At 33.1% G+C, this 23,264-nt stretch overlaps 11 protein-coding genes across 17 annotated transcripts in view; 5 read left to right on the forward strand and 6 right to left on the reverse strand.

Moving 5' to 3' along the window:
* LOC126767673 (probable serine/threonine-protein kinase nek3) overlaps positions 1-4,037 on the forward strand; it is a 31,469-nt gene extending 27,432 nt beyond the window's left edge. The window contains exon 2 of the mRNA XM_050485207.1: positions 2,703-4,037. Within this exon, the coding sequence (XP_050341164.1) occupies positions 2,703-3,084 (382 nt within the window). The 3' untranslated portion in view covers positions 3,085-4,037. The remainder of the gene's footprint in view (positions 1-2,702) is intronic.
* LOC126767672 (protein unc-45 homolog B) lies at positions 1,319-9,665 on the reverse strand. Its single transcript, XM_050485206.1, has 3 exons — positions 8,889-9,665; positions 4,425-8,831; positions 1,319-1,701 (listed from the first exon to the last, which is right to left on the reverse strand). The coding sequence occupies exons 1-2, from the start codon at positions 9,306-9,308 to the stop codon at positions 6,420-6,422; spliced, it is 2,832 nt and encodes a 943-aa protein (XP_050341163.1). The 5' UTR covers positions 9,309-9,665; the 3' UTR covers positions 1,319-1,701; positions 4,425-6,419.
* A 146-nt stretch (positions 9,666-9,811) lies between these two features.
* Positions 9,812-10,859, forward strand: LOC126767676 (dnaJ homolog subfamily C member 30, mitochondrial). The gene is made up of 2 exons (XM_050485212.1): positions 9,812-10,234; positions 10,290-10,859. The coding sequence occupies exons 1-2, from the start codon at positions 9,931-9,933 to the stop codon at positions 10,700-10,702; spliced, it is 717 nt and encodes a 238-aa protein (XP_050341169.1). The 5' UTR covers positions 9,812-9,930; the 3' UTR covers positions 10,703-10,859.
* Positions 10,733-11,976, reverse strand: LOC126767675 (probable 18S rRNA (guanine-N(7))-methyltransferase). Of its 2 annotated transcripts, none has more exons than XM_050485210.1 (4): positions 11,829-11,976; positions 11,734-11,771; positions 11,099-11,661; positions 10,733-11,041 (listed from the first exon to the last, which is right to left on the reverse strand). In XM_050485210.1, the coding sequence occupies exons 1-4, from the start codon at positions 11,865-11,867 to the stop codon at positions 10,854-10,856; spliced, it is 828 nt and encodes a 275-aa protein (XP_050341167.1). In that variant the 5' UTR covers positions 11,868-11,976; the 3' UTR covers positions 10,733-10,853. The 2 variants fall into 2 exon arrangements, with proteins under 2 accessions (XP_050341167.1, XP_050341168.1); XM_050485211.1 differs by having other exon boundaries at positions 11,730-11,771; positions 11,829-11,972.
* A 104-nt stretch (positions 11,977-12,080) lies between these two features.
* Positions 12,081-12,861, forward strand: LOC126767679 (iron-sulfur cluster assembly 2 homolog, mitochondrial). The gene is made up of 2 exons (XM_050485217.1): positions 12,081-12,232; positions 12,285-12,861. The coding sequence occupies exons 1-2, from the start codon at positions 12,189-12,191 to the stop codon at positions 12,718-12,720; spliced, it is 480 nt and encodes a 159-aa protein (XP_050341174.1). The 5' UTR covers positions 12,081-12,188; the 3' UTR covers positions 12,721-12,861.
* Positions 12,738-15,190, reverse strand: LOC126767674 (protein phosphatase 1 regulatory subunit 21). The gene is made up of 7 exons (XM_050485209.1): positions 15,038-15,190; positions 14,721-14,974; positions 14,300-14,653; positions 14,056-14,235; positions 13,667-13,998; positions 13,316-13,562; positions 12,738-13,258 (listed from the first exon to the last, which is right to left on the reverse strand). Exons 2-7 carry the CDS (start codon positions 14,802-14,804, stop codon positions 13,169-13,171), a joined length of 1,287 nt encoding a protein of 428 aa, XP_050341166.1. The 5' UTR covers positions 14,805-14,974; positions 15,038-15,190; the 3' UTR covers positions 12,738-13,168.
* On the forward strand, positions 15,188-15,933 carry LOC126767680 (nuclear cap-binding protein subunit 2). Its single transcript, XM_050485218.1, has 3 exons — positions 15,188-15,340; positions 15,393-15,610; positions 15,666-15,933. The coding sequence occupies exons 1-3, from the start codon at positions 15,290-15,292 to the stop codon at positions 15,862-15,864; spliced, it is 468 nt and encodes a 155-aa protein (XP_050341175.1). The 5' UTR covers positions 15,188-15,289; the 3' UTR covers positions 15,865-15,933.
* LOC126767677 (uncharacterized) lies at positions 15,861-16,898 on the reverse strand. Of its 2 annotated transcripts, none has more exons than XM_050485215.1 (3): positions 16,599-16,898; positions 16,419-16,540; positions 15,861-16,353 (listed from the first exon to the last, which is right to left on the reverse strand). In XM_050485215.1, the coding sequence occupies exons 1-3, from the start codon at positions 16,735-16,737 to the stop codon at positions 15,928-15,930; spliced, it is 687 nt and encodes a 228-aa protein (XP_050341172.1). In that variant the 5' UTR covers positions 16,738-16,898; the 3' UTR covers positions 15,861-15,927. The 2 variants fall into 2 exon arrangements, with proteins under 2 accessions (XP_050341172.1, XP_050341170.1); XM_050485213.1 differs by having other exon boundaries at positions 16,593-16,883.
* An 83-nt stretch (positions 16,899-16,981) lies between these two features.
* On the reverse strand, positions 16,982-18,095 carry LOC126767678 (peroxiredoxin-5, mitochondrial). Its single transcript, XM_050485216.1, has 3 exons — positions 17,936-18,095; positions 17,511-17,645; positions 16,982-17,454 (listed from the first exon to the last, which is right to left on the reverse strand). Exons 1-3 carry the CDS (start codon positions 18,029-18,031, stop codon positions 17,125-17,127), a joined length of 561 nt encoding a protein of 186 aa, XP_050341173.1. The 5' UTR covers positions 18,032-18,095; the 3' UTR covers positions 16,982-17,124.
* Positions 17,968-19,399, reverse strand: LOC126767681 (ubiquitin). Its single transcript, XM_050485219.1, has 3 exons — positions 19,264-19,399; positions 19,011-19,208; positions 17,968-18,940 (listed from the first exon to the last, which is right to left on the reverse strand). The coding sequence occupies exons 1-3, from the start codon at positions 19,309-19,311 to the stop codon at positions 18,794-18,796; spliced, it is 393 nt and encodes a 130-aa protein (XP_050341176.1). The 5' UTR covers positions 19,312-19,399; the 3' UTR covers positions 17,968-18,793.
* A 537-nt stretch (positions 19,400-19,936) lies between these two features.
* The window catches only part of LOC126767669 (serine/threonine-protein phosphatase 2A 56 kDa regulatory subunit gamma isoform), a 30,093-nt gene continuing 26,765 nt past the window's right edge, over positions 19,937-23,264 (forward strand). For 2 of the 5 annotated variants that reach the window (XM_050485195.1, XM_050485198.1), the window contains exon 1: positions 19,937-20,065. Coding sequence is in view for 1 of the 5 variants with exons in the window: in XM_050485201.1 (XP_050341158.1) it covers positions 20,518-20,574 (57 nt within the window). In the remaining 4 variants the exon portion in view is untranslated. Of the gene's footprint in view, positions 20,066-20,309; positions 20,386-20,417; positions 20,575-22,818; positions 22,958-23,264 lie in introns of those variants that run through there. The other 3 variants (XM_050485197.1, XM_050485199.1, XM_050485201.1) reach the window with 3 other exon arrangements.

A 23,264-nucleotide genomic window follows, 5' to 3' on the forward strand; every position in this document is an offset into this window, starting at 1 on the left:
ATAATTTGCTAAACATGTACATACTTGTATATTTATATCACTATGCATATGTATATCCTCTGTAGAAAACAAATCCATCAAGCTTTTATTAATTTTTCGAACTTTTTTAAAAATACTTATATTGTGGTCCATTCGGAGACCTTAAATATGTAAGTGAACTTATGTTATTGTTATTGATGTTGAATATTTCAAATAGCCATTATGCCATAATATTTCAAAGTCATAACTTCAATGTCAACATCCCACATCTGGCAAGCTAATACTTCGTCCATTACTGAACACAAAACACAATTGGCAGTGCATGCACAGGTTGTTGGAGCGATCTTCTCGCATTTGATTTTTTAATTTCTCAAAAACCTCTTCATTTCTATCTAAATATCGAAAAAGCAATTTTCACAGTCATGGAAATCTTTGTTAATTTACAATACTGTTGAAAACAATGGAAGCATTTAGATGCTGGTGGATTCCCACGCCCTCAAGCCGTCACAATGCATCTTTGTCGTAATATATGTATGCAAGTATGTGTGACTAGTTATGAACTTTTTATATGATCTCTTGCACGCAACCTTCCGTGGAGATGTGTACATATTGGAATCAGATTGTCGGTAGAAACGCAACTTCTAAATTATATGCAGCAGTACAACGCATTTTTTCTATATTTTGCAAAATTTCAACAGTTTGCAAATAGGCTTGCTGGTGATATTCTTTTCTGTGCTTACGTCCTTATAACAAAATGGCATCGCACATTCTTAACACCTAAACTTAATCAAAGTAATTATACCGCCTAAATCTTTTTACCAATACATATTATCAAGTTAATTTTCAATAGTAACTTCAGAAGTTGAAAAGAAAAATAATTCACGCTATTGCTTCAGAAATCCAAAGCGCAATTCTAAGAGTGCTTAATTGTGCTTTATTTAGGATTTTTCAATACATTTTTCCTCTCCAGTACCAAATAATTTCTATTTACCGATATGTATAAAATTATATTTCCGAATAGCATGCGTTTTAATCCACCTTCTTGTGAACAAGTATACACCACGAGCGTGAACAAGTGGCGTACCTGTTAATTAATACAATTAGCAGCAATTATACCATCTATGTGAGTGCTTGAGTCGAGATGCTATTACCAGGGCACCGTGTTGTTTTTTCTAAGAGCTGAATCACTGACTCACTTGTTTACCTCACTAAGCCCAACATCAACATACTATACTGATTTTAATATTACTAATACTGATTTTAAATGTATGTATATGTATTCACACCGACCCTGCAGAAAACGTAAGCTAGTCTGCAATGAAAATTAATACATTCATAATGGTTTGTAGAATCTTAATAGCTTTATTTGCGATAGTTTCAAAGTCACCATGGTGCAGGGCTTCAGTTAAGTGCACTTAATACAGATATTCAATGTAGACGATTAGAGGAGTAATATGGAATAATTGAAAACATTCTCATATAGAGAAAATATTGAGTATATTTTCTTTCAAGCATGGTGATGAATTTCCTGCCGGTTACGTGAACATACTTGGTTTGTAAGTCTGCTCACTTGTGATCAACTAATTTGTTTGTTTCCACTAAAAACACTTTTCACTTTACTAATCGTTCATCAACTAAGCTTGTCGGCCATAATTAATTGTTTGCATGATGTTGTAGGTCATCTATCCATTTAAATTTTCCTTTCAAAATATTGAAAAGGATCTGAAATATAAAGTGAATTTAAGTAACATAAAACTTTTTAAGAAATTTTACATTTTATGATTATATAATTGTTTGTGATAGATTGAAGGCTCCACGCAATGAAAAATAATAATTTAACAAATTAAACAAAAGTCTTTAAGTATTGGCGAAACCTTTTAAAGTAAATTTTAACCATTATTCAGGGCTGCTCTCTAATTGAAATTTCAAATAAGTTTCCCGACTCCACTCCACTAATTGCCGAAATATTTCTATTTATGAATCTAAATTGAATAACGTTCATCTTGAAAGAGGAGAAGTAGTACAGGAAAGTGGGCGTTGCTAAGGCCTTTGTCGTTGTAATTTTTTTCTTCTTCTAATATATAATGGCGGATTTTGTAGATTTATAAGTTTATTAAAACATAATGGGTCAATGTATGTTAACATTTACCTGCTTTTAAACATCTGTGCAAGTGTGTGTGTAGAATAAATAAATCCGCGTGTTTTGTCTGCTGACGATTTCGCAGTTATTTGTTAGATCAACATAATATAATATAAATATATATGCAAGTACATCCATTTATTTGTATCGTTCATTTTCATAAATTTTTGGCAATATAATTGAATTACTTATTTAAATTATGTTGTTATGTTCTTAAGGGGCACTATTACAGTAACATCTAGGGTGAAGAGTTAAGGCTCAAATACTGATTCGAGAATTTCTTTGTATATTTTTTTTGGCTTTTACTTGTTGAAGTCAGTCTATGCAGTCAATCTATTCCTCATTATTCTTAGTGAAAGACGGATCAATGAAGATTTTTAGGATATATGTATCTGTTCATCTTAATTAATTAAATGAATACGCAAAGTTATACTTATGTAGTGTACACAATTATTTACTATCCGAAATTTATATTATACTTTGCACTCTTGAAAATATCGTTGAAATCAGTTGTGTGATTAAGCTAAAAGAACATAATGCACCGTTCTTATTAAAGTTTCTCTCTTCACTTTTATATTTACAGTTACATTACTCCAGCAACCGCATCCAACGGCAGTGGCGCTGCCAGTATAATCTATCCCTCCACGAATGGGCAAATGTACAGGGTGAATAATGTACCGTTATCGCAGGCAAATGTTGTGAACATTTCCTCTTGTAACAACAATAACAATGGAAGTGCGGACAATGTAGACGGTTATCACAGCGAGAACAGCATGGGTAACAGGGACATAAACTCGCCGAGTGGATTCTCACAAAAGTTAAAAGAATTAGCGGCATCAGCAGGCCTCTTAACACTAAAGCCACGGCATCCGCTGAAACCAGTAATAAAGACGCGTGGCTCACCAGGATCCGAATTTCCGAAAAAGGTCACATTCAGTGCCTTCGCTACCGTACAAGTATTGTAGTGTTCAGGCAAAGCTAAGTCTTAGTTATGGCCAAAATGTTGGTTCGAATGATTCCATGTGTATATGTATGCAAAAAAAAACTTGATTTTTATTAATTAACTTTCTGCTTTTTTCGTAAAGTTTGTTATTCGTAATTCTAATTACACAAAACTTACAGGTGTACGACATATTGATTCGAAGTAAAAGTCTTACGTACATATGTAAGTATGTACTTACCTATGTATAAACAAATTTAGTGAGTAAAATATATTTGAATTGTTTTTGTTGTTGTTATTTATAATTATACACTCAAAGGATGAGTTAAAATATTTAATATTTACTTACGAATGCTACGATGATCAAAATTTAAAATTATCAATAACCTGAAGCACTTTGAATTCCCACACCAACATACATACATCACATAGTTGGACAGGTTCAAAGAAGAGTGAAAACCGATGCTCCGATAAAATGTGTGAATTTTAGGATATTCATTAATTTGTTGATTATTTAAATGTGTTGTATTTGTATGTTCATAGACTAAGTGTTTTTATTCCAAGAGTTTGAAGCCCATTTTTTGGATTATTGCGGAGATTACTTAGACCAACCAGTTACATATGTACATGTGTGTAATGTGTGCAAATAATTAAGGAAGCTGCTGGATAAACAAAACTAATGCGAATAACCTGAATTGCTTGCGTTTGGTGCAATATTCATTTGACTTATAAAAATGATCGTTTTAAGTTGTAAACAAAAAAACAAAAAGGAATACATATAACTCTGTAAGTGAATTTGTTCACAATTTATTTAGTTGTAAACCTGTTATAACAAATACAATGTATTTAAAAGTACATGCATATGTACGTTGAGGTATCCTTATTTAAAACAAATCAAGTTTTGCAAAATGCCGATTGGATTGTTTCTCTAGTCATGTAAATACTTAAAGAGTAAAGAAAATGTAGTTAAAACTTTAATTTCATTGAACCTGTTTCTTGAATTGTATCAGGTAATGTAATATTATACTTTGAATTCGCTATAATTGACGACCAACTCAAAAATTTACAATTTACAAATACAGCTCCTGAAATAACATTTTACAATTATTTTAAATAAGCACGTCTAAATTTATTTTTAGTTAAAAATGTTAACATTCCAGGGATGTGTTATTGAATATGTATAAAATCAGTTAAAAAATCTTTGAATAAATAGGAAGAACTTAATTTAAAAACAATTGTAATATATTTACATGAAGTGTTCATACATAATTTAGATTATATTAGAAATTGTAAATTTTATTTTATTATAAATATACATATACATATGTACTTGAATACTTTGAAAATATGGATAAATTGATTTACTTGATATTAGCTAAAATGTCCTAAGGTTTGATGTTGGTCTGTTGTTTGAAGAAACTGGTGATTCCACCGGCCCACAAATCACACCAAACCGCTGTTTTTTCTGGATGAAATGGCAATTATTGAATCTCTTCAGTTTGCTCTTCGTTCAAATGCGACAATTTTGATTGTTTACATATCCATTGAGCCAAAAATAGGCCTCATCACTGAACGAAATTTAGCTCGTAAACGTCGGATCTTCTTGAAACTTTTCAATAGTCCGTAGAGCGAAACGATGTCGCTTGGGAAGGTCGAGCGGCTTCAGTTCTTGTACAAGCTTTATGTGCTTTCAGTTTAAGATCTTTACGTAAAACAAGCCAAGTCATTCCGAACATCAGTCCGAGTTGCTGCAAACATCGCCGAATCGACTCTAAACGGTCTTGGTGTACACTTTCAGCTACGTCTGCCGTATTTACTTCTCTGTGTGCTGGACGTGATCTAATGGGTGAGGGTGTGGCGAATAGAAGCTCAGTAGGCTGATTACGTCGACAATAAGTTGAGCGAAGCGCGCGAAACACATTCCTTATAGAACGTGAATTTTCGTAATAAAGTTAAATGAAATGCCAAACAATACGAAACAAAAATTACGAGGCAGCTTTGCACGACTCACGCGTGATCTGTCAAAAAAGGCTATTGAAAAAAGTAAATCTACTCTACCCGCTACAACAACAAAAAATAAAAACTTAGGTAAATCATGCAACAGGTGAATTCGCCGATGGTTTGCGTAATGGGTCCATTTCACATACATTAACTACAACATTAAACATCTTTGTAAGCCAAAATAGTTATTTGAATGTAGTTTTTGTGTTGATATACAAGTACATATGTACCAGAATACATATAATTGTACAATATACAAATTTAATTCCTCAGTTGTTCATACTCTTTTATATTATATTAGTAAAGAATCAATTTGTACCTTTTCAATATAGCCTGAACAGAGAGAGACGGAGTTTCCAACTCCTAGAAGGAAACGTCGAAGACCCTCCGCACCATATAGTAAAACGCGAATGATGAGGGACTTGTAGAGTTTAGCCTTTGTTCGTCGAGAGAAAACTTTGCTTTTCAATTGCCTACTTAGTCCAAGTAGTCGTGAGTCAGCGTTGGATTTCAAGGCTGATAATGTTGTTGGTATTGATACTGGTTACAAGATGGACGAAATTATCTACGATTTCAAAACTATGACTGTCAACAGTGACGTATGAACCAAGTCGCGAATGCGATGACTGTTCGTTCACAAACAGACCCATATGATTCGCTTACTTATCCAGTTCGGAGAAAGCAGAACTAACGGCGAGGTTGTTGAGGCTAATGATATCAATATCATCGGCGTACGCAAGCAGCTGTACTCTTATAGAATATTGTACCTTCTCTATTTAGCTCTGCACCTCGTATTATTTTCTAGAGCAATAGATTGAAGGAGTCACACGATAGGGAGTCTATAGCATACATATAGTAGCTGACCGGTCACCATCAAGTACTTGTATAGATTTTTTTTATTTGTAGAGGGTATTACAACTTGAGTGCAACTGAAGTTAACGCAAATTAGGCAATTTTCAATACTTTTATTCTTGCCAATCGCCAAGCAGTTTTACAAAATATCGTTGGGAAACAGAAACAAATATTAAAGAAATAAGTGTAAATGTGTATATGAAAAGATGTATTTGTATTGTAATATATGCACCTATGTATGTACATTGTATGTGCAAATTAATATATAATTTTTCAAAGCAATATTATTTGCTCCTTGCAAATTTCAAGAATAAATCTGAACATTTTCTGTAATTTCATACAAATTTTTAATGAATAAATTTTTGTGAATCATAAAATGAATGAGTGATTGCATACTAGTACTACATACTACAAAACTAAAAGAGCAACGGGTAAATTGTAAAAGCTTAAAAATATCCAATTCTTTTGGCACTTATTGTAATCTCTCCATAACACGTAAGAACCAGATTATTGCTCGTCTATTTCTTCAATTCGCGCCGCCTCTTGGAAGACATCCGGCACCATAGCATCGACCGACTTTTCAATAAGATTGTAGCGCTCTGCTGCAGTTAAACACTGTTGTGCGATTTCTCGAGCTTTATTACGCGTGTCATCTGGCAACTGTGACAAACCGCTAAGAAGTTCCATAATATCTGTTTCGAAAAGCTTCTTGGCAATATCCTCGCCTGCATTGATCATATTTAATACAACTACCACGCCACGATGTTGGACATCGGGACTTGGATTGGCAATTAACGTATGCAAAACCTGTAGCCAAGAACTAATTTCTAATATTTTTACGCAACATATTTTGGAAATTGACGTTAACATAGCTAGCGCCCCAGCACAAGCTTTTGCAGTATCCTCATCTTCCTCTTCACATAGCAATGCAAGAAACTTGACACGATCATTAGGTTTTTCGAACATTTTCACAACCTCATCTGACATAACCATATTGCAGATGCATTGTGCCGCTGCCCGCGTTAGGTATAAGTGATCTTCCATTAGGTAAATTTCGATTTTCGAAACGCCCTGTTCCTTCACTATACGTTGCCTTACACTCTCATTCATCGCTGCCAAATTTGTTAGGGCCATAAGTGATTCAAAGTTCTCCAATGCGGTACAATCTTGAGCCAGTAAATTCAACAGTGGTCTTATAACATCCAAACTACGCTGCCCAGCAAATGCTACCTCAGGATTGATTGTAATACCGATGCGCGCTAACGCTTGTGAAGCTTGACGTTTTCCTTTTTCTGTACCCTCTAATGCCATTCGTAACAATGCTTTGACTCCACCATCCTGCACAACCTTACCGCGTAGCTCTTGTAAACCACATACAGCGTTTAGTACCCGGGCAATAAGTTCCTGGGAGTTGTGACTTTCAGTTTTAGCAAGTGCACACAATGCTCCTGTTATACCTTCATTAGCAAGCATAGTAATTCGTTTATTCACAAAGTCCGTATCATCCAATTCATGTTCTTCTGGTATATGATGCTTGGCGAATTTCGCTAGTTCTATCATCTCTTCCAACATCTCTTGCTTCTCGTAGGCATTAACGAGATTAACAAATGTGGTGACGACTCCATAAAGACAGGACTGGTCGCCGGATCGTGCCAAATCAATGAGAGCATGAATCGCCGGTTTGTCCTCTATCAGTTTCTCTTTTACCTCAGCATCGAGAGTAAGGTAGGCCAGCCCATCAGCCGCCCAACGGCGAATATCACGATCCTTACCAGGTTTGATTAAGAAACGACGACACGCTTCGGCTAATTTACTTGTAGCTCCATCAGCAAACGGTCGTATGGCAGCATCTTGGCCCCCGTAACTGCCAAGTTTGCATAGACCAACCAACGCACGCACACGTATATTGTCGTTTTTACATTTATACAGGTTTTTCAATATATCTACACCTTGAGCGCACAATGCTTTCGCTTTGTCTTTTTTAGAAGCTGCAGCTACTATACATTCGCAAGCAACTCGTTGTTGCAACTCATCATCAGTTGTGGCCATGGCCAAAATCATTTGTAAAATGCCTTCTCTTGCTATAATTTGATTTCCCACGTCTAATGGACCAGACAACAAAGAAGTTATAGCAACTGTTACCCGAATTTTTGATTCCATATCAGGATCTAAGAGTTTATCTTTAACATACTCATCAATCTGATCTGAATAACGCTTTCTTGCTTCATCATAGTACATGTTCTCGAAAATTCGAGCCATGCACACCGAAGCAATTGTACGCGAGGAAGGTGTTATCTCCATGGCACTCTCGTATTTGTATTCCTCTAACTCGGAGCATACATCTAATAGTCGATGTAAACCACGAATTTCAACTAACCTCTCCGCCCATTCTAAGGCTGTATAGTGAATATTCCGCGTCAATAACTCGATGATAGCATCACGTGCTGGCCCGGAAATAGTCCGATCAGTTATGGTGTAAACCAAGCAAGTAAGGAGTGTATCAATTTCTTTTTTATTCTGCTCACAAAGTTCTTTTTTTGGCTTGCTTTCTGGCTTGTTTTCCATGCCCGACAATGAATTAATAATGGCTTGTAAACAGTATTGGGCTGCCGTAACACGTTCTTCGTGCCTGTGGTCTAAGACATGTAGGAACCATGGTACACCCAATTCTCTCAATACTGCCTTTGTGCGATCCACGGATCCTCCACATAATTCACCAACGACGCGAATGAGATTGCAGTATATTTCAGGATCCTTTTCTATTTTGGTAATTGTAGAAATTTTCGTAATACATCCAGCATTAAAAAGCAAGTGTGCGCCGACCTCTTCTTTAGCTAAAACTAATAAATTATTGGCACCCGAACGACGTTTATCTGAAGGAGTTCCCATGTCAAAAGTGATATCCATCATTTGATTGACCTAAAATATTTTATTAATTTCACTTCATTTCTGTGAAATATTATATACAAAATATACCTTAGTTGAAGTTTTTGCATTTTGTGCCACGCGCTCCTGCACTATTTGATGTAAGCGTTGCAACATCGGTTGTACTGATTTATTAGTAGGATCTTCTTTAAACAAATCAGTAGCGTCTTTGTAAGCTTCCTCAAATTTCTGCAAGGCTTCATAGGCCTGCGCACGTCGAAATAAAGCTTTTGGATCTTTTGGTGAAATACGTAAAGACTCGGTGCAATCATTGAGAGCATCTTTATATTTCTCTAGTTTTAAGTAAGCTGCAGCTCGATTTTTATAAAAAATGGGTAACTCCTTATGCTTTTCACCAGCTGCTATAGCATTTGTATAACATGAAACAGCCTCCTCCCATCTTTCAGATTTGAAAGCGTTATTGCCCTCATCTTTGTAGTTAACAGCTTCTATTTCGCCTTCAACAGTCATTATTTCAATTTTGTAATAATTCAAACTTCCAAATAAAATTTTAATTAAAATTTAAATAAAGTATATAATAAAAATATTATTATGTCACGCCTATATTTCAAGATTCAATTAATTTCTTCCATCTGCTGTCTTGCTGGCCACTTTTATAAGGTCGGGTGGCACATGAATAATTTTAGATTTTCTGACTGTAGAATATTCTCGATAACATTCTACGTTGCTCGCGTAAAATTGACAGTTTTCCCGAAACTTCATGAAAACTTAGAAAAGCTCATTCACAAAATTTCATGCTCAAATGCCTTGTTTTACAAACCAATAAAAAATCTATTAATAAATTTCTTCGACATTTTCTTCTTCATTTTACTTTCGTTTGTTTTCAACACACTTTTTTAATTCTAGTCGATTTTGCTTTGACATTTCATAGCATTACTCACTCATACCATTCTTTAATTTTAGAGAACTGCGATAAAGAAAAGTGTTTAAATGACAGCAGTATTACTTTCAGCTGTAATATGTACTTTGTCAAAAATTCTCAAAATCCCTTGAACGTACCATAATGATATAATCATAATAAAAACAATTTCAAAAAATCAGAGAAAGTGCAGCCCACTCGGTGGATCGTGCAATGTATAACACCAAGTGTCAGTTAATATTTCGCAGCTTCTTACCGACGCACATTTTTAACAACATTGGTAATGTGCAGTATATTTGTACAAGTTCTCCTTGGAGAAGCACCAATTATTATGAAGCTCTTGGAATAACACAGAGCTCGACGCAGAATGAAATCAAATCAGCATATTATAAACTTTCCATGCAATATCATCCTGACAAAAATAAAGGATGTGAAATATCTGCAAAAAAATTTCGTGAAATTTCGCAGGCATATGAAGTACTTGGTAACTACCGACTTAGAAGATTATATGATAAAGGTATACACATTGTTTCATTAAAAAGTTGTAAATTTGATACATTTTCATTTTACAGGTGTTATACATACAGCGGGAGCTACGTATACAAGGCCAACTGAATATGAGCCAGAGGTAGAAGATGATCCCGAAACGAAGTTTTACAAATCTCGTTTTAAAAAATCGCAAGTTGCGGATGAAATGGGACGAACCCCTATATATGACTTTGATGAATGGTCCCGCGCACACTACGGAAAATCTTTCCAAAGACGAAAAGATGCTAAAGTAAGATTTGATCGAAAGCAAGCACAACGCCGCGACCATGCATTTGCTTTACAAAACGAAATGGTACTCTTCAGTTTTGTTTTCATAGTTGTGGCAATGTACGCAATATTCTACACTGAATCGTCACTAGATGCACCAAAAGAGCGATCCATTCAAGCTTCTACAGAGCGGAACATTGGTACCAAATCGCCTCCGGCCGAAACGTAGTTGTGATAAAGAAAGATATAAGGGGAAATGTTGAATTTTTTACTGTATGTTTTAAAGATTTTGTTATTATTATAAACGAAGAATTGTAAAGAAAGGGTTGCTAAGTTAGACAAATTGTAATGTAAATAAGAGCTCATTTTGATTTTTCGAACTAAAATTTTCCGCTACGTTTTCGTCCCGTATATTTTGTATCTGGTCGGGTGTCACGCCCTTGGCGTCGCCTACGTTCTTTTTTAGCTAATATCCACTCTCTTGATTTTTTCATCGGTTTACCTCGAGCTTCTCGACACATATCACGCTTTTTAATATAATTTATTCGTTTTTCTTCTTCCTCCGATCCTTAAATTTAAAATTAACATTAGATTCTAAATTTTCAAAATCACAACGCTTACTTACCTAACGCTTTTGGCATCGGTGTAGTACCACCTGTCATCAATACTAGAAAATACTTCTTCGCTTTGGTGGAATTGGGATAATCAACCACTAAGCCACCATAGAATCCAGCTTTCATGGCTTGTGAGGTGACCATTTCAATTTGGTCTGCATTTTCCGGGTAAAATTGAAATACAGCACGAGCTGTACGTGTCAAACAGGAGAATAAAGTTGAAAAGAATTTATATAATCTTTTATGGGGATTATGTGTACTTTTATCCGCATTACACAACCATTGCAACGCAGATATCGATATGGCACCGTCGAAGGTACCAGGCCTAAATGGCATACCGTCTCCCATGTCTGTCAACACAAGATCTCCAGCTACATCACGTTCAACAGCTATATCTAACATTGATTTAGATATGTCAACACCTACCCAAATGTGCTCATTGTCTTCTAACACACTTCCTGATAGACCAGAGCCACAACCAATATCCAATATCAGACACTGCTCATCTTCATTAAGGGTAAGTAATTCATAGGCTCTCTCTGCCATCTCAATTTGAATTTCTATTATCCGTGTGCTTTAAGAAATATCAAATTTCGGAATACAGGAATATACATATATTTAATATAATAATGCAGGAGTTACCTACTTGGCAGAGTATTTTTTAGCTTCATCATCATTGTAGAACTGCAAGGATTAGGAAAAGTTATTACTTAGTTTAGAAGAATGACGAAATGTTCTTACAATCTCAGGAGGTGCCAAATGTTCAGGCCTTCTTGCCATATTTGTAATTAATTATTGTTACAATAAGATAGAGCTTTCTACTATTTTCCTTGTATTATTATTTTGTTTTCAAATGTGACATGCACGTGGATATGTCGGCAAGGCTATACGAATTTGTCAAATTCTTCTAGTTTTCCTTTTATTCAGTATTTATTGTTTTGATTCTTTAGTAAAACAGCTGTTGTTAGCAGGGTGTTCAGTGTGATTATGCAAGTTTTGTTTTGATTTTATTTTCGCATAACATAAGAAATTATTAGCATTTGAAATTGAAAATCTGTATAATAAATAAAGATAAACTTTGCAAGTGAGAAAGGATTAACAATGGCTTTTGCATTGAGAAAGTGTATTAGTCCTATGCGACACAGGTAAAAATGAATTAACTGCAAGAGTATTTCACTTATATGAATATTTTTTTAGACAAATATTTGTATTCACGCGTAACACATTGCAAAACTTATCTACAATGAAAGCTGATGTTAACTCGAAAGTCCCCTCTGAAGATTCAAAGACTCCTTCAGGCGATGCGGAGCTAATGATTAGCAATTCTTGTACTAAACGGCTACAGGAAATTTCAGAAAATGGTAAAACATTCCTACGTATCACTGTAGAAGGTGGGGGTTGCTCTGGTTTTCAATATAAATTTGATTTGGACTCCAAATTGAAAAGTGATGATGTTGTTTTCGGCGAGGGAAGTGCAAAAGTTGTGGTTGATAATCTATCTTTAGAATACTGTTCTGGTGCTACTGTCGACTATCATACGGAATTAATCAGATCTGGTTTTCGAATACTCGCTAATCCACAGGCGGAGCACGGTTGTTCATGCGGCTCTTCTTTTTCTATCAAATTAGATTAGAAATAACTATGAAAATATCGATGATAAATTGAGTTTTATTATGCTTTCATAAATTTCATATATATTGCCATTTATCAATTGTTATAAATGTTACAAAGTTACACATATAGTAATATAAATTATTCTGCTTGTTATTAAATATATGTTTCCTTTTTAATTTACAAAGTTTTACAGGATACACAAAATTTTACATTTTTCAAGTTACATACACAATGTGTATATATTAAGAAATTGTTCCAGTGATCGATAGTTGTCACTGCATAAAATTTCAGAATATCTAAATGATCAACAATTATCGTGTACTAAGTTAATTAAAATACAATCTTATATACTTGCGCACGTTACAATATTGAAGTACGGTATCTACCTTCGAAAAGTTTACAAATATTGTTTATCCTTTGAACGGTGTTTATTTGTGAGTTATATTACGGTTTCAAAGAAATTGCTTCTACTTTGAGGCGGCTAGTTGCTCACTTAAGTTAATTACCTGTTCCGTAAGCACACTAATTTGTTCTTCATAATTAATGCGTGTGGTAGCCTTATTAAAAACAATAATGAATATATAGTTATTTCTTTAAATATATTCTATTATTACCAAATCCTCCTCTAGCATTTTTAATGCCTGATTTATGCTTTCTATCTGCTCATCCTTTGAATTTAACTCATGCGTCGCATTTTCCAAACATATTTGAAAATGTTCCACTTCCGTTTCATATGAAAACATTCGAGATTCAGACAAGTACTTAGATTTCAAAAGATGTTCAAATTTTTTACTAAAACTGTCATAAAGAATTTGTTCTTTTGTGGGCGGTAATGTCGGTTCCTTATATGAGTCGCGTGAGCTATTATTTATAAATTTTGTAAATTAAGACGTTTACATATATGTACATATATAAAAAAATTATTATTTTTTTGTATTCAACATTAAAAGGTGTGTTTTGTATACCTTTTTGCTTCCGCTGAGCTAGATTTAACTATTAAACCAGCTGCTGTACTGCTACAGCTACAATTGCTATACTCTGGAATAATAGCAGACGAGCATGGAATATTATTGTCATACAACCCATTTTTTGTCTCATTTAACGTTATCGCTTCATTGATTTTTAAAATTTCATATTGTGTCCGCCAGTGAACCATTTCTTTTTCCAGATTGCAAATGCGTTCTTCAGCTGTTGGTACTGATGTTGTAGATAATGTTGATTGATCATGTTGTTGCGCAGCAACATGTAATGGTGTATGATCACTACCAGAAGCACTCAGAGCATCTTCACTACCCAACTGAAAGAATATATATAATCAGTTACATATATAAATACACACACTTCTCACTTTTACCATACTAATCGCGTCAACGAGCTTACTTTCGAGCTCTGTGTTTCTCTTTTGCAATACTTCGAAATCTCTGCGGAAATGCTTTTCGGACTCTGTGAATTCTGTGTTTCGCTTTTCTAGCATTTTTTGCAAATTCAGCAAACGTTCACCCTGAATTTGAAGCTCATGTTCCTTGTCGTCAACCTTGAATGGAAAATATTATTTATTTCATATCATTTATATATAATGTAAAAGGCACTAAGATAACCATTGTAGTTAGTTCTGCATTTTCCATGATCTTCTTCTGAAGTTCTTCGAAAATTAGAGCGTCTTGTCCCATATCCCCTTCCCCAACTGTTCCAGGAACATCCCCTTTTCCAGCTATTGTATGTTTTCGTACATATTCTTTATCAGTTTTAATACGTCCCTCTCTCTTTGCAATTTCATCTTGAAGGGCCGCGACTCTGTGCTCTAGTTGCCTATTACGAAAACCTAATGAATCGACTTCCTGCTCAGATCGACGGAGTGCAGTTTCACTTTGTCGTAGTTGTTCACGTAAACTTTCTCCTTTTGATTGTTCATCCAAAACAGCATTTCGAAGTACACCAGCCCTGGCTCGTAGCTTTAGTAAATAAAGTAAAAATATTAATTAATTTAGTTAAAAAAATGATTCTTGCGCAGGGGCGTACTTTTGAGTATTCACTAGCAAGCTTTTGATATTTTTTATGTTGGGCCTCCGTTAATTCTGAACTACCATCCATTCTACTGAGCATGGTTAATGACAATATCGCACCCTGATATTTTACGTTATATGTTATTTCTTTTGCACTTTTTCTATGATATTAATCCTTTAATGATCTTTGCGAAACGAAATTTATCCATAATTTCCAGAAACATTAGATTTGTGATATTTCATTCCTTTCTACCAGAACATCGTTAATATCTATAACGCGCGGGTATCTTAGTAAAATATTTATTCGAATAATAAAGTTATTCTAATTATTACAATTCTTCCCTGATATAGTGTCTTTTATTTAATTCGTTTGGAGCTAATTTATGTTTAGCAGGCAACTAAGATCACCATATTCATTTTTCTTATCTTAGTTCAAGCCTATTGTGAACTATCCATTACATTAAAATGCAATTTGACATTTCGATAAAAATTGACGTTTCTTCACTGAAAGCTGCCGACTATTTTACAATCATAAACAAAAATTTACCGCAAAAACTTATTGAAATAAAATTCTCAACATAAGAAATGTCAGCGGGATCAGTAGACTTAAGCTCATATCGCGATCAGCATTTCAAAGTAAGTATTTAAAAAAATTATATTATTGTTTAACTTTTTCACTCCTTTGTAGGGCTCACGGTCTGATCAAGAGCGTTCACTCCGTGAATCGTGTACATTATATGTTGGGAATCTGTCATTTTACACAACCGAAGAACAAATTCACGAGTTATTTTCCCGTTGCGGTGAAGTGAGACGTATAGTGATGGGTTTAGATAAGTACAAAAAAACACCTTGCGGATTTTGTTTTGTTGAATATTATGTACGTACAGACGCAGAAATGGCCATGCGGTAAGTAAATTAATTCAATACTAGAAACGTTTTACAAAATTATTTCTTATATTAGATACGTAAACGGAACACGACTGGATGATCGCCTAATACGAGTTGATTGGGATGCCGGCTTTATTGAGGGGCGTCAGTATGGTCGCGGCAAGACTGGTGGACAAGTGCGAGATGAATACCGAACAGACTATGATGCCGGACGAGGAGGCTATGGCAAATTGTTGCAGCAAAAAATTGCACCAAACACCGACAATCGTTAATTTTGTGGTATTTTACCTTTAACTTTAGGATTTATACGTAATATACAATATAAACAAAAAAATTTATAACTCTTTTTTGCCTCCGCTTAAAGATGGACCTTTCTTAAGCTTTTTATGGCGTTTATTTTCCTTTTTCTTTTCTTGATGTTTAGATGCTTCATGGTAAGGATTTACATATTCAGGATTACGAAATTCTTCGTTGATCTCTTGAAATAAAATTGTCATCAATTTGGCAGTAGATTCATCAATTATGTGGGGAAAAGAGTTTACAAACTCATAACACCAATTCAGCATCAATTTCCATTCCAAATATTGTTTACCAAAAATTCTATAACTTATTTCTGGAAAATGTATAAGACTTTCGGCAGCTATGCAGCAATTTTCCATTACGGTGCTGACTGCATCCTGTAAATTACTATTTTGAGCAAATCCGTCCCGTAAAGGTTCATAGGCATATGATGTCATTGTAATATTACTGTCCCTGATAAGCTATGGTAAGAAATAAAATTGATGATTACTTGCTGTGTGAATTTAATTTATTTTTTTTATATTACTTGAAAGATTTGACCATAGGCTAGCTTTAACAGCTTAAAGTTTTTTTCATAATTTTCTGATGTGATCATGTTTTTTATTACTGTTTGATGCTCATTACGGCGTTCCTTAAATATCTTTGAATCTGTAGATTTTATAATTATTTTAAATCCAAACTATAAAGAATATTCACTCACAAAGACTTGCCGATAGCACCGATTTATTTCCTTCATTTTCCACTCCTTGACCATTTATTGTATGCTTATTATGCGCAATAATCAAAAAATGTACACAAATAACAGCTATTGAACGACTTAAGAACAGCATTGTACATCTGTACATATGTTAACACTACTTTTGGAATAGGCTTTATAATTATGATGACGCCTATGACTATTTATCTCCCATTCACAATAATTCTACACGTGAACAAATACCAACTTATCACGTTTTTGGCATAAAATTTAATTCTTTATCAGTATGCTGATTATTTCTCTATTCAACTATCACTATTCAGTTGATTAAGAATTTTTAAACATTGCAAACTCCCACGTTGTGAAACTTTTTTTCATTAAACTATAAACAATTTCCATTTACACATATTCGTATGTATGTATATTTATTTACGGATCAAGCAACTACAATATTTTCCTTTGTAACAGTAATATCTTAAACTATACGTCATTTTACATACATACATACTTATGTACCTGAACATACTTAAAATATTTAATGTTTTCCAATGTTGTTTGCCAAAGAACAGCTTAGCCCAGTGCCGTCGGGTTCAACGTTCAATTCCTTCACCTCGCCATTTTCTACAACCATTGAGAAACGTTTTGCACGTAGACCACCCAGCGGTGGTAGGTCAATTGTTAGTTCTAAAGCCTTAACAAATAAGCCGGAAGGATCAGCCAACATACGGACTTTACCGGCAGTATTGTGTTCTTTACCCCAAGCGGACATAACAAATGGATCATTTACAGAAACGCAAACGATTTCATTAACGCCTTGATCACTTTTCAACGAATCAGCATTCGACACAAACCCTGGTAAGTGGGTCTGAAAAAAAGACGTAATGAATTATCGTAAATTGTAGACTTGAGCTCTATATCCACCTTGGAGCAGCCAGGCGTAAATGCACCAGGTACTGCAAAGATTATCACTTTCTTATTTGATGTCAAATCCCCGGTATTTATTTTGTTTGCCGGCGAATCTTCAAAGAGATCTATTGAAGGGAGTTTGTCACCAACCTACAAATACAAACCAATAGAAACACCAATAAGAACACACTGTAATATAGTATTTTAGTTTTAGGTAACTGTAATAACTGTAATATAATACATAGGTCGATATTACCCATGACCTTGAATAAAGAAATCTTCAACCGAAATAAGAAATCAATTTTGCATTGGAATGCTTTTCTTCTACGATTGTAATAACATATCATGTATTATTAAAAGTTATGTAATAACATAATAAAATATATTCAATTTTTCAAACACTTTAGTAAACTTTCTAAATTGTAATTTTTATAACAAACCTTTATTGGAGCCATTTTATTTGCTGACTTGGAAAACGCACGAACCAAATTCCTTGAAAATTGAGGAATGGCAACGGTACAGATACGCGACTGCATTTTAAAGTTTTGTGATATGTTTTTCACTTTTCGTCTACTTTGTGTGCTTCGATTCGTAAAATTTCGCGGTGACAGTTGAATGAAAATTCATCCAGTACTGTGGGGTAGTATTAACAAATATGTGTTATAAAATATTGGTGGATAGAGTTCTAAAACCTTTATATTTTACTGAGCATTTATGTTTCAGATGGAATTATCTTATACTGAACAATAATAACGAACTTAACAAAAGAAAAATCACGCTGCTCTTATTAATAGGATAACTCACCACACCAAAATCAGTAAGTCAATTAAAACTGATAGTCAAATGATAAGTCTAATTTTTTTGTTGTAAAACAAGGTGTGATTTGAAAGGAAATCGATCGCGCATAGTTTCCGCGTGGTGTATCTGCTTTATTAAAATAAAGTTCAGGGAAGAAGTTTTATTTCAAGTTGGTTTGCGTAATGCCATTCGTACTAGTTTTCTACGGTAAAATATAAATACTGAGTGGGCATATTCCTATTGTTGCATGTTTACTTTTCAAACTTCTCTAAAGAAAAAAAATCACAACGACAATTTTAGACAATACTTTAACCGAAGTGATTTTTTTTATTATATGGATACGTACTCAAAAAAATATGGGAAATACCAAATTTTTTAAAGTTTTATATCCAACGTGAAAAATAAATTCTTTCAATTTCCATATAACTTTATCAAATATAAAAGAAATTTATATCAATTTCTACTTCGAAACTGCAACTGTATCGATGGAGTTTTCTAATTTAAACAAGTAATAAACTCTCAGATAAACGTTCAATATCGTCCACACTCATTTGTTTTAAATTCGTTTCAAAATCGGTCATAAAAGCAGTAACCAAGTTGTCAGCTTGTGGTTCATTATAGTACTTTCGAAACGATTTCTGTAGGATCTGCGACCATAAAATAAAATTTGTTAGTATGATACATTAACAATTTAATTTAATGTTTTTATCCTTTTACCTCTCGCAATCCTTCTATTCGTGGTCGCATCACTACCAAATTTAGTTTACATCCTTCATGTAAATTTGGATATGCGGACACAGTATTCTCATCTTTCAATGTACGTCCAAGCAATAGCAATTTTTGCTCTGGTAATGGTATATTCAATTTACTTTCAATTTCCTTTTTCATATCTGATATTAAAGTATGCGGCTCGACCTATGAAATTAATTTTTCGTTATAAATGAATTAGATTTGCATTACTGGACCTCACGTCTAATGTAACGTCTTGTCCTTTTAAAATCTTTATTGTTATCTGCATGTTTTATCTTAAAATAAAACAAAAATTACTAAATATTAGTTACTATTCCACAAAAAACACTCCAAACATATGATAGCGCCGATGAGAAAAATTTATTGTGAACTAAAAAGTACGACTAATGCCACGTTTCCACTCGCTCTTAGTAATTCCTTGATGTTATCCAGTAATTATTTAACACATATAAATATGGCAAAATTCTGGTCTAATGCAGTCAGCCCCCTCAACACGTCGGTTGTTTTGTTGAAAAACACTTATTAACTTAAAAAATTCTGACAGTTAGTATTTGAATACCAACTACATACTGAAATAGGTGGTATTGTGGACAGTAAAGAATCAAGATCAAAAAAATAAAATAAATAACACTTCATAACTTAAGTATTCTTTATTACGTTTATAGCGTCCTTGCATTATAACAGTAATTTTTACGTTTAGAACTATTTTCGAAATAAATTTATATAAATATATGTGGAATTCGAGAAACTCTACTAACAATAGTATTGCCATTGTAATTCGCTTCCTTTTTCAGCAGTTTCTTCTCTTTTATCTTTTCGTCATCATAGTTGCCAATTACTGTCATTATCGTTGGGCCTGCTGTATTCATATTCTTCTACATTTGGTCAGTCTTCATTTGGCTCTCTCTTTTTGATTGCAACGTAGCGTGTGTGAAATTTATAATAATTGCAAGTTATTTTCTTAAATTTTTTAGTTGTTCTAACCACAATTTTTTAAAAGTACATAGTGGGCGTGATTGAAGGTGAATTGTTAAGGAATCATATCACAGGAAAATTCATATATTGTTTTGAAAGTATAAAGTTCAAAGAAATTACGATTTTCTTATATTGCCGATTCCCTTTCGTGTCTCGTTAAAATCGGCTGGATTTTCAAGAAAGAAATTGTGAAGTGAGAAGTAAACTATTTGTGGTAACTTTTATAGACGTGCGTGAAAAAATATAAAAACGTGTTAAAGAATAAATATTACAAATTGTAATAAAAAGAAATATTGAAAAACGTGAATTATGAACAAATGATAGGCGGGTGTATATAGCTAACAGCGACGACAACAACAGCCAAAAAGTAACAAGAAATTGTGGCAGCCCTAATCGGAATATAATTTTCGATTAACTACAAATTCTGCCTAATTATAGATGTGTGTTTTTTTGCTTTAGTTTATTCGTTGTGCATATGCCTTTAAGAAATTATTAATTGATGTTTTCAAATATAAACCGGGGCAAGGAAAAATTTAACCGCTTGTTTCAGTTGCTGGTGCGTATAATATTTCATTTATCTAAAAAATAAGATTGTAAACTTTTCCGTAATCATTTCTATGACCACTTTTTGCACTTGTCTACCTTTCCTTTAACTCAATGTTGTTTTCTCTATTACAATCTTCATATATTCGGCTTCGGTCGCCATGCGTGTTCATGATTGAAAAACGATCGGTCGTTCTATATATTTGTTGCTTTATTTGGAAACTTATGTACACAACACATATCCATATGTATGTATTAGTGGATAGGACTAGCCGATCAGTTCTTCTGTTCAGCAGTCATTTTATTTCAGTCTTGTTTTCAATTGTTCACATAAAATAATTATTGTCATGTACATAATCTGAAAATTTTTCAATTCCCAATCCTAAGAGTAAAACCTTGATGAAAATAAACGATTTTTAAACGTGAGTTTTAGATTATATGCCAATGAATTCTCCCTAAATGTTACATATTATGCCTAATAGACCGCATAACGAAAGTTTTGTACAATGCCAATAAGAAATCATTCTGATATATAAGTACTTATGGTTACTTCAAGGGAGCCCAGTCTAAACTTAAGTTTTTGTATATAACTGTGTTTTTTTAGATACATAAATAAATATCACTGAATACTTAAAAACAAAAGTAAGCTAGTTGTGTCGTTGTTGTTTAATATGATTTTATTTTGGTTGAATTTCACCCCTTACCTTTAAATATGTAAAATGTGTTCTCAAGCATCGATACGTGACAGAAAAATTGCATTTATAGAAAACAAAATTGTGTTTTTAATTCTGTTTTTCAATGCATATACATACATATACATATATGTATATATAAATCAACAACCAAAATAATTTTTCATTAAACAAATTAAATACAATTATATTGATAAGTATTATTTAAAAATTACGAATAAGTAGACAAAAACGATCTAGCATGTTAGTTGACCTTAGCAGAATGGAGAATGGAGCTAGCTGTAGAATCTAACTTAACGTTATCTTACAAGAAAAATATTTTATCCGACAACATATGTACATATGTGCATTAATCTCTTGATGAACCTTGGCCAAGAAAATTATTATAATATTTTAATTTAGTTAAGTTTTACATACTTAACACGTCTGATAAAGATAATGTTCAAGTTGTGGACGTAAATATCAAATCCTCCTAAGTGTTTGTCACTCTTGTGAATAACAAGCCAATCTTTACAAAGTTCCTAGTGTCTTATAAATCTTACTTCAGAACCACAATCTTTCTATTAGAATTTTCTGTCTTACTTGAACCCTTAAGAGCTTTTGACAGATGTTACTTCACAGTACTATGTTCGTGATTTGTAACCCAATGTTATTGATATTCATAAAACATCCTTCGCTGGTCGATGTAACGGGGTAATCCGCTGATTATACTTTGTATTATACTTTGTTTAGTTATTTTTACTATCAAAACACCTGATTTCAATCCGCAAATTGGCTCTCAATTTATATTTTCTTGATTAGAGTGGTTGATCGTATCAAATCTTTGTATAGATATGATCGTCAAAGTGTCAATGACGATTGTCGCATACAGTAATGTTTATGTTCAAACGTTCAACAAAGATCACTGTATCCAATTTGCAATAGTAATATGTATTATTTAGTGGCGCTACAAGCAACCAAGCTATTATAAATGTAATTTTTGTTAAAATCTATCTAATATGATTGCAATAATTTCAACCCTAATTTCTCGTACTTCTAATATAACATGATCTAGAAAACTTTTTCACTTGTGAAAGTGATAATTAAAATAAAATGGAGTTCAAACCTTAGAAAATTTCCAATTTTATAATTCGACATATTTATATCACAATCCAACCCAAATTACTAAATATGAATGTCTTTACTTTTTTTTAACAATACTAAATTATTCGAAAACTGATTTAATACATTTGAGGTACTCACAACCCGTCGTAAAGCATCGTAAAATTGTAAAATTGTAAATTTTTACACTTGTTTAAAAAAATTGTTGTTGGATTTCATACAAAAATGAGTTTACACATTTACAATTCTCAATGCTATGTTTTCGAATCGTTATAACTTATAACTTTATGAGACTTGTGAAAACCCTAATTATATTACAAACGATCAATTTTATTATTTTTAACGGAGACACATGCATTTTATTAATAAAACTAGTTAAATTTAGACCTTCTTAACTTTTAACTAACAATCTTTAATATTACTTCTAATAAAGTTTTGTTATTTTCTTTTTCTCATCTTTGCAGAAATAACCTCACATCTTCATCAAAATGTCAAAAATTAAATGAATTTAATGTTCCGCGAATGTGAATGCATAATTAAAAATAACACAAGAGACCTGTAAAAATATATGTGTTATAGCCTAATGCGAATGTGAATGTAAATGTATGATATAGTTCTTATAAACAAATTCTAACGGAAACAATAGTAGTAGCAAAAAAAAAAAAAAAAAACAAATAATAATATAATGCAACGTAAACACATGGACAAAAATTTTCATTAACAGAATTATTTTAGACGAGTAAAACAATGAAAATACAATCGACAAAAAGTTGTTCAAAAATTACTTGCAAATACATTTGTAAATACAATAACTAAAATAATATGGATACATAAATATGTATATGAGGATTTTATACTCAGCTGCCAATAAAGCGTGCTTCACTAATTAATAACATCTACATTATATTTA

This window comes from Bactrocera neohumeralis, chromosome 2, assembly GCF_024586455.1.
Source record: "Bactrocera neohumeralis isolate Rockhampton chromosome 2, APGP_CSIRO_Bneo_wtdbg2-racon-allhic-juicebox.fasta_v2, whole genome shotgun sequence".
Classification (NCBI taxonomy): Eukaryota; Metazoa; Arthropoda; class Insecta; order Diptera; family Tephritidae; genus Bactrocera; species Bactrocera neohumeralis.